This window comes from Anarrhichthys ocellatus, unplaced genomic scaffold, assembly GCF_004355925.1.
Source record: "Anarrhichthys ocellatus isolate YVR2014 unplaced genomic scaffold, GSC_Weel_1.0 scaffold2, whole genome shotgun sequence".
NCBI lineage: Eukaryota > Metazoa > Chordata > Actinopteri > Perciformes > Anarhichadidae > Anarrhichthys > Anarrhichthys ocellatus.
The window spans coordinates 15,449,812-15,460,033 of NW_022280032.1; the positions used below are offsets into that span (position 1 = coordinate 15,449,812).

General features: G+C 40.0%; 1 protein-coding gene across 1 annotated transcript in view; it reads right to left on the reverse strand.

Annotated features, from left to right (window-relative positions):
- Positions 1-2,067: 2,067 nt before the first annotated feature.
- abtb2b (ankyrin repeat and BTB (POZ) domain containing 2b) overlaps positions 2,068-10,222 on the reverse strand; it is a 44,020-nt gene continuing 35,865 nt past the window's right edge. The window contains exons 4-17 of the mRNA XM_031859311.1: positions 9,435-9,587; positions 8,737-8,902; positions 8,461-8,550; positions 8,231-8,332; positions 7,859-7,955; positions 6,835-6,970; positions 6,047-6,324; positions 5,777-5,955; positions 5,556-5,661; positions 4,951-5,053; positions 4,742-4,829; positions 4,508-4,576; positions 3,626-3,739; positions 2,068-3,285 (exon numbers count right to left, since the gene is read on the reverse strand). Coding sequence (XP_031715171.1) covers positions 3,052-3,285; positions 3,626-3,739; positions 4,508-4,576; positions 4,742-4,829; positions 4,951-5,053; positions 5,556-5,661; positions 5,777-5,955; positions 6,047-6,324; positions 6,835-6,970; positions 7,859-7,955; positions 8,231-8,332; positions 8,461-8,550; positions 8,737-8,902; positions 9,435-9,587 — 1,915 coding nt within the window. The 3' untranslated portion in view covers positions 2,068-3,051. The remainder of the gene's footprint in view (positions 3,286-3,625; positions 3,740-4,507; positions 4,577-4,741; positions 4,830-4,950; positions 5,054-5,555; positions 5,662-5,776; positions 5,956-6,046; positions 6,325-6,834; positions 6,971-7,858; positions 7,956-8,230; positions 8,333-8,460; positions 8,551-8,736; positions 8,903-9,434; positions 9,588-10,222) is intronic.

Below are 10,222 nucleotides of genomic sequence, written 5' to 3' on the forward strand. Positions count from 1 at the left end.
GTTTTACATGCTATGGTATGACTTTTTTCACATACTATACTATGGCTGTTTTATAACATTTTTCAACATACTATACTATGACTTCTTTCTGACTTTTCTTGACATACTATATTGTGATTCTTTCATCACTCTTTCTGACATATATATTATAGCTTTTTTATGACTTTATTTTACATACTATAGGAGGAATTTGTAGCCATAGTATGCAATTACCTTTAATGATTTTTTTCAACACACTATACAATTCTGGCATTTTATACACACTATACTGTGAACTTCATGAATGTTAGACTCACTAAGGCTTTTTAATCTAATTTCAATAACATACTATACTGTTAAGACTGGCTCACAAGCCATAACATAGAGACACCACATCTACGTATATGGATACAATAGAATACAAAATGTATTTACAAAACATAAAGCCTCAAATAAGGAATAACAAAAGGTTGTGTCTTGTGTCAGGGAAGAGAAAGAGCGCATAGGCAGAGTAATGAGACACCTATATAGACCCAGCCCACATCTTCACACATGGACCTTCTATTAGTCTAGGAGCTACACCCAGAACAAAAAACTAAAAAACAAAGTATTTTAAAGTCCTTTTTCGACATACTACACAATTACTTTTTTGATGACTTTTTTCGTACAATTTACTGAGACTTTTTTCTGACTTTTATCAACATACTATGCTTTGACTTTTTTATGGCTTGTTTTTTTTTTACGTACTATGATATGACATCGTGACCGAGTGCGACAAGTGCGTCTAATGTCCCGGATTGCAAGGCCAGCAAAAGATGAGTAAATCATCAGAGCAAGCTATTTCTTTTACATTTCTTGATGTAATCTAGGTCATCTATATGTGCGGTCACCATACATTTAAAAGAAACATAATTCATATTATCATAGACATTGAAATTGGAGCTCACATAGTAACCACGTGGGAAAACAATGTTCCTCCAAAGGCAAATACACCACCACATTCTTAATAAGGAGAAGTTGAGTATTTTGGAAAATAAAGACTTGACATGATAATCATTGTAAAAATGTTTTGCTGTACACTTAACTTGCAACCAGCAAATACTAGCTGAATTATAAACATTAGATAATCTAAAAATAAATACTTGTTCTCTCATTTCAAGTAAAGTAAGTGGTGCATTTAAGAATAAATTAAATAACAGAATGCTTTTGAAAAATGTGGTTCTTAAAATAAAGTACTTCATTTCAGAAAAATGACTGTCGCTGAATTGCCCTGCAGCTTTAAATTCAGTTCATTCAGGGTAAAGTGATGTCAACCAAGAAAACCATGATATATTTTTCTCATCTTCTAAAAAGAGAAATGTGTGTGCAGGGATTTTATCTGTGGTTATTTAAACCACTTGTTTCAGCTCTATTCCTCTCTGTTAACATCATTGTTGGACAGTGAACTAATGTGTTAGGATTCTGATCATATTGGGCTCTTGTGAGTGGCTACGTTTGCTCAAAAGTTGTGTGCTTTGTCTCATAGTGATGCTTCAAATTGCTGCTTTTAATAATCGTCACGGTCTCTGAACATAATGAGACTTACTGCTTTTGAACTGCCCGTATACTCTGCTTAGACCTAAGCGGATATCTATTCTTAGTTTGAGCTTTTTGATACGTCTAGCACCTTATTTAAGATAAAGCCGGGTGGTTATCCTACAGAAACTTATGATTTAATTTAATTTTAGTTAAAAGTTAAGTGAGATCAGTTCTCACTGTATATGTGTCTTAATTATATAATGTGCTGTGTAATTTAGGGATCAGATTCTTCTTTCAAACACTTGACGCTATGGCATGGAGGTGTAAAGCAATATGAATGGTGAACTTATCATACATTCCAGCCTTATAAATGCATTTTTAATAGCTTATGAATGTGCTTATGATGACCTTGAAATAAAATGTTACCAAAGGCGTTTCATTTAATCTTTTGTTATTGCAAATATGACCTTTATTCTATAGATCTGCATTTGCAAGTCTGAGTCATACTGGATTTCAGGTAAGTCTACACAAACCCACACAACAGATGACAGTGAAATATTTGGAATAGTGTGTACCAGTAAAACGGACCAAGCTTGTTTACCAGGTTTATTACAATGTTCAGCATTAAAACAGACTTAATGTATTCCAAATCCCATGTTGGACATTGCTGCTGTACCTGTATAGAAGCATTAAACCTCAGCATACATACGCTTAATTAACTGTTAGTGTACCTGGAAAAACAACAGCTACACAAAAGAAACTTTTCATCAATAATATTAATAATTTGCTTGGATTAAAAACAAAATAAAAAGGGAACACCCCGTTAAATACTCTCACATCTTTTTCTCTCGTTAAATAGAAAATGTCCATCCCACTCTTTATTAAGTGTTTTGTTTCGCCGATAATCACTTTTAAAAAATAGAAAATAAAAACATAAAAATACATTTGTTAATCCAAAGTTTACACCAATGCTGGAGGCACCAAGTCTACCTCTGCGCTCCCACTCCGCATTATTAGTCTGAATAGGACAAAGCCAAAAGTCCAGCATGGCTGCCCCACTTGATTCAGTCCATTTGTCACATAGCTTCAGTCAGAACCAGGCGGGTGCTCTGGATCCCAATCCTCCTATTAAATGGTTTATTTTGCCAGTTGTGTCCAGTAGAGGGCAGCAGTGTTTCATAATTCAGAGTTCCCACCTGTTACATCCATCTGTTGCTTCTCTTTTAAGCTTCCAGAGCCAACATCACATTGTCCAATTTTCTTCTTCATGAACATGCTGTACACTGCAATAAATTCAAGATGGAGTGCCTGGCACAAAATATGAAATGCTGAATTGTCCACAGAGCGTCTAACTGCTACCGAATAACTCGCTGATCTGTGTCCCAGTGTCCCATCACTGTGGAAGTTGCTTGTCACCAGAGATAAGATCAAGTGTCACTAAGAAAACATCGGTACTCAAACCATTTAAACAGCGTCTTTAACATCTGATCCTGTATCAGTGATAAGATGGAACTTCAACTTCAACTGCAACATCCTTATTTCTGTCTTCTTTCCTCAGACTCGGGAGGTGACGCAGAGAGAGCGTAGTCGTTGAGCCAGGGTGGCCTCCAGCTCCTCAAGGGGTGATTCTCCACGGGTGTGAAGCAGCGAAGAAGTGGAGTTGTTCCCTTGTCGGGCCGCGGGGGGTCCCAACAGCAGGCCCCTGAAGCCCTCTTTCTCCACTAGAGCAGGCATCTGCTGCAAGAAGTAACCTTCACAGAATGAGCTCAGTTCCAATGAACCATGGGCCTGAGAAAAGAGAGGACAACGTTATGTTTTTGCCTCATTAAAAAGTATAGCTGTAAAGTGTCAACAGTGCTGCTTTCCAGTGCAGAACTGAGGACATTTATGATGTAACATGGTCTTTTGTGCCATCAATCGGATTGTCCCGGTTTATGTGTGAAATTAGAATTCTCTCACTTATTATACTGAAGAAATATAGTTTTTTAATGCAAGATCTTTTTTCATTTTAACAAAACATTTCCCTTCCGTGAGTCACCATCGTTGAAGAGGCATATAGAGCTGCTGTATAATACAGTTTGCTATTCGAATAGTTCACATAATGTGTGTGTGTGTGTGTGTGTGTCACCTTGGCTGTTTTGTAGACGCTGACTGCATTATCCAGGTTGATGAGCTGAGAGCAGATGAGTTCACAGTGTCTTTGTAGCACCCCCAGCCGGAACAGACTAGCAGCGGACAACAACTGCAGGAGGAATCACAAGCAAATGTCTTAAAAGTGATACAGCAGTAAAAGACAAGTCAGTTAGTTTGGGCTGTAATTTGGTTACTAGCTTATTTATAAAGACATATAAACACTGATTAAGAATATTCAACAGCCTCCAAATGATCTAAACCACATATCTGTAAATGATGGTTCCGGATGAAATCATACAATTTGTCAAACATTCATGACCTACAGTAAATAGTGTTGCTGTGCAGACAAGCGGTGTTACAACGCAATAGACTGACCTTTGTAATAGAGGTGTGTTCTAAACAGGGTTGGCATTTTTTGGGCTTGTACCCACATGGATGAATGTAGTTATTGGAAGTTGCTTTGGTTAAAAGCATCAGATAGATAAATGTAATCTGATGGTTTAACTGGGGATTTGCGTTATCACAAAATAAACATTGCATATGCACCACATTTAAGGGATTTACAAAAAATCCATGAGGTGTCACTGTGTATATAGTACTGTGCAATAGTACACTGCAGAAAAAACAGTGTGAAGAGGCAGAGCTGGGCAGGAAGCTGCTGTTGTGTGTCCCATATACACACGCGCGGTTCCCATGCTCATTCATTAGATTCTTAGCAAACAACCTTATTTCTTCACAAAAAAGTATTAATGTTTCCATTTAATGTTAATACTTTTATGGTACATGTATAACTGAAGCAACCTGGGATTTCTAACAAGTAAAACGTTTCATACGGCTACTCAGATAGACGGTATTGTATCTGTTGAGCGACTCTCACCTCCAGCAAATCAGGCACAATAGTTTTCAGCGACTCTGTTCCTCCACAGTACAGGTATGACATCATCATCTGTAGAGAGGTAAAATGCCTTATTTAGAAAAAAGTACCGTAGTTGAACTAAATAATGTACATGTTTTGTCATATGCAGTACATCTATCTGCAGTTTATTCCATCAATATTGATTAATTGTGTCTCTCACACACTTTGGGTAGTGTTTTTGAGTATATTTGTTACCTGGAAAATGTTGTACTTGATGTCACTAATCTCAATCTTCTTGTTGGGGCTTCCATCTGGTCCACAGCATGCCAGCAGAGACTTGAATCTAAAAGAAAACAAACATCTTTGTCAAAACCGTCAAGGATTTCTCTTCTTTTTTTTTTTTTAAATGATCACTGTCTTCAAGTATGTATCATTCTGTCCGGTGGGAACTTGTCTGGACTCACCTGTCAGAAGCTGTGATCAGCAGGACTCTGTGGCCATAGAAAGGTTTCCCCTCCACCACAAACGTCACATCTGACATCTCCTGGTTATTCAGGAAATGAGGGTCTGTGGGAAAACAGATAAATGCCTTCTTACAACTCCATTCCCAGGACAACTTTTTAGTGACAAGGAAGCCCGTCTGACCACTGGTCCAATATTACACTGAAGGTAGGTGAATCGTGATTGTGTCTAGGGCCTCACACCTGGCATACAGTATGAATGGAAAGGTGTATCAAGCTAACCATTTGTGATAAGATTTTGCCTTTTCACTCATGTTACTGTATATCTAGAAAAGTATTACTTCAAATACTAATTTGCACTTAGTCACACAGCCAGAGAAAAAGGATTGCCTTGGCTGTTTGATACCTTGCCTCAGATATAGATTTTAAAACCTTGTCCAATTTGTTTGGCCTCAGCTTAACCCATGTCTGCGGGACATACCCAGTTATTACAGAATCGGCGAAGCAATCCTTGAATGCAGTCAGAAAACTCAATGAGGTCGTAGGTATTGAGAGTGCAGAGCATTATGGTGCAAACAAATCTCTATTTAAAACCATAGTTTTCTTACCCAACTGTGCTGAAAGAGTTGCCTTCATCCCAGGGATGGCTGGAAGAGGTGCTGGGCCAAAACAGTGACTAAAAATAATCGCCAGCTGTTGTAGAATGGCATCATTCTGGAGGAAAGGGGGGGGGGGGGGGGGACAAGGGGATTATATCACACATCTGAACTAAATCTCTTACTGAAATCATGAAGACAAGACAAGCAGACACTCTGAGGTTTAATGGTACCTTGGTGGTACGTAAGATGTTGAACATCAGGGGCAGGCCTATGGTGACCAGCTCCTCGCAGTAGTCCTCTTCTTTGATCGTGGTGAACTCTCTGAGGAGTGAGAGGGTGACTCCTGCCCTGGACTGCTGTTGGGCACAACGCAGAGATTCCAGCCACACATGTAGTTTCCATGGTACACCTACGTCAGAAGAAAAAAGAAATGTTTGGTTTTCAAGGTAAGTTAACATTTGAATAGTAAGAAAATCCTCTTCTTGACATCTGATAGGTACCCATAGCTCGTAGCTCCATGGTGACATCCAGGTAGCCGTGCTCCGCGCTGTAGTAGCTGGCCTCCTGCAGAGCCTTCATCCTGGCCTTGCAGAGCCTCGCTATGGCCACCTCTGGCTGGGCCCCGGGGCCAGAGGAAGGGGCGGGGAGGGGGGAGAGAGGGAGGAAAGGGCAGATACCGGCCTCCTCACCCTCCACCCCCTCAGCTAAGATCTCCTCCAGAGACAGGACATCCTCTTTGACTTGCTGGGGCTGAGTCAGTAGCTTTCTCAGCACGTTTCTGACAAGATAAATTTGAGGAAGAAGTGGGAAAGAAAGAGGGCAAGGAGGGAAGGCCAGAAAGAAAGCATGAAAACATTAATACATGTCCAAACTGCAACACATACATCCATTTCTGTGACCCTGTACCCTCCTCTCTGATTACATAATCTATAACCCTCACTGTGGAATGTGAAGTGTTGAGTCTACATTGTGTTCACACGTACACACAGTGAACAGGTGGAGGGGTTTACGCTTCCAGTTGGTGTTTAGAGACAGATGGACTCTGAATAGAAGGAGGCCTTGAATTCACGTTTTTTTTTAATACTCTGAAACAATCAAGGTCTGCCATTTCACCACATGATAAAAGGGATGAATCTCCTCAAAGCACAAATGCAGACTTAGGTCAAGTATGACAGCGTGCTGACTGATTCAACGTTATTTCCGTGTTACTTTCTGTTCTGCAGTTAAGAGGCCAAGAGCATCTGTTGACAACATGCCCTTTTCAGATCAGATTGAGAGAGACACATACCTGTGTCCATGTGCGGCAGCATGACTGAAGCAGTTCATGTCTTCATAGAGGGATGACGTAAGGGCATTTCCATCGTGGGTCTTGGATAAGGGGTCTGCACCTCGTGCCAGGAGCAAACTAACCATCTCATAGTTTCCTGTGAAACATATAAACAAGTCAATTACATACAGATACATCTCCTCAACACATTTAAATGGGATATATTGTACCAGTACCAACCACAAACATCTTTGCTGTTTGCAAAGACATACTTTTAGTAATCTGTTCTGCTTGTGTATTTTTCCCACTGGTGCAGTCTACTTTGAATTTTTCAATAGTCAACATATCGCCCCACAATTGCTAACATTCTTTATGGTTTAATTTTGAATGTTTGTGTTTTTATTGCTTATTTTGTAATTCATTAGTGCACTTGTACTTTAGATGTCTTCTTTCTGGCTTTATTGCACTTACTATTGCAACGACTGTATTTGACCACAGGGACAAATTAAGTTTTATCATACTTTATTTTGCATTTTCAAACAAACAAACCCATTCATATTAGGCACTATTTACACGCTGTCATTGCTGCTATGTAGAGCATGTGTCTCTTTCACTACAGCTATGTGTGGCTTTTAGATGATCCCACAGAGGAATGCTGCCCAGAGGCTTCTAAACAACCACAGGCAGCGCTCTTCTGCTCTCACTTTGCCGTCATTTACCCTCTCATCTCCTTGTTCCTCCAGCCAATGCGCCATTCACAACTCAATCCTGTGCTTCTGTTGCTGGTCTTTTGGAAAACTAGCACACTACTGGATTGGTGACTGCTAATTGTTTTAAAAATAAGTTTAAGAAAAGTTAAAAGAGTTATTATTCGTGGCTCATTCATTCATCTCCACATGTCTCCCTTCTTATTTAGTAGTAAGTAGTAATTTACCCACCATGAATCAGATCATCACAGAGTCTGACAATGCTCTAAAATCAGCTGTGACTTGTGTTGTACTGTGTGTACGTGTGTTTTCATGTGTACATGCATGTGTTTGCCCACCTGCTGCTGAAGCCAGCTGCAATGGGGTGTCTGCATTACTCTCCTGCCCATTGCGGACTGCGGCCCCCTCAACGTTGGCCCCTGCATCCAACAGGAGCTGGAGATACACACCACATATGTTACACTGTGCAATGTTTGACATCATGTAACTCACTTATGGCCTTGGCCTCTGACCTCAAATTTGTCACTCAACTTTAGAAAGTATAACATTACAATCACAGTTAGCTCTGGACTGTGTAGGACAACCCATGCCTAGCAGGTTAATTCTCCTCGAGTAAAAAGTACACCATTCATGCCGCATGTCAAATTGAGGGTTCACACACTAGCTACATGTGGTGGGGGCTACTACATGTGTGTGTATGCGTTTCCAACCTGCACTACGGATATGTGTCCATGCAGCACAGCGAAGGTGAGGGCTGCCCAGTGTCGACTATCAGGATGCACAGAGGGGTGCTTTGGGGAGCATGGTGGAACCTGGCAGCACACGACAAATTGGTGTTACACACCAACATCAAGATCATACTCCTACATGTAGAAGTTTACCCAAAGTGCAACATTTAAATACATGTGTACACATGTTGACATTGCTGAAGCATATTTACCGCCACGTCAAGGTTGGCCCCGGCATCGATCAACATCTGGACTAAAGCCTCGTCTCCAGCTGCGCAGGCATACATCAGTGGGGTCATGCCCTGAGTGACGAACAGCAAGGAGGGCAATGGACACATGACAAAGGAGAAACAAATACATTAAGTGCTGTCTAAAAAATGAACTATGAATACAGTACATATGGATAATGTTGCAATATTCCCCTCAACACACGTCGGACATAAAAACACATTCATACCGCTGTACACAAACAGACAGATGTTCAGTACCTGGTCGTCCATGCTGTTGACCCCATCTGGCCCCAGCAAACTGATCGCTTGGCCAATGAGATCTGTGCGTCCACAGTTGAGCATCCGAAAACCCAAGTCTAGGTGGAACTTGTCTGTGGCGGCTTTGGAGTCCAGACGCTTGAAGGAGCTAAAGCAACATTCAGGCCTGATGGAGACAGAGACACAAAGAAAGAATAAGATAATAAAATGAACAGTTCACCTTCAAATGGTGAGAGGTAACTAGCAGAGTCTGAGAAGACACACTAAAAACGATTAAACAGACATTGAGAGCTACAAGACTTTGTTTCAACCATGTGGCTCATTGTACATATGTATCCGATGATTTGTTTGATTTGACAGCAATTGATCTACTGTATACAGTGTGTAATTATTTGTTAGCGAGAACCAATTGAAAAACAGGCCTTTAGTGCATCAGTTACAGGAAACACACACAACAATGTCTGAGCAATTAAGTTTTGTTTCTTTTTAACTAACTATTATGACCTCATCAACATACAAGACATGACACTGGTGGCAGGAACTCTAAAATGAGGTATTGTCTGAAGGCATTGTTAAGCTTTATTTCATATTCTTTATTTATTACAGATACTCAGACATAGTGCTGCTGCTTTCCATTAGAGATCCAAATCCAGCAGTACAACCCTGGCGAGTATATATGTGTGTGTGTTCTCATTTACTTCAGCTGTCTCGGTTCACAGTCCAGTCCTGGAAGGAGCAGCCTGGCAGTTTGTCTGACATCATCACTATCCACCAATAGACTCTTGCGATGCTCAGCATGAACTATGGCCACTCTCATCCACTCCATCAGAGGTGGCAGCAACAGGAATGGCCTGTAAAAAGAAAATATGAATAATTCAACCACTGTCCATCTACATGCTTGTTACAAAAAATAAAACTGTATTCAACTATAATGTATGAGGAACACACAGCAATGTCTGTGTGGGAGTTGTCTTAACTTGTGATTTGGTCACGTTGAGAGGGAACTTATAAACTGTCTACGACCAGATGACTTATACATGACTGGCAGTACTTCCCCAAACCCTGACCAGTACACAGTGAGTCACATTTAAACACACACACTCTAAGACACTGTACAGAGCACCTCACCTTTACTAATCACATACATTTGCCAGCTTTTACACACCATATAGAGTTGGCTTTCTCCGTTAAAGTCATCATACGTGCAAGCAGACACATTGAAATAACAGATGTGTATACACACATATATACACACACACACACATACATATATACACACACACACACATACACACATACACACACACACACATATACATACATACATACATATATATATACATATATATACATACATACATATATATACATATATATACATACATACATATATATACATATACATATATATACATACATACATATATATACATACATATATACACATATATATACATACATACATACACATATATATACATACATA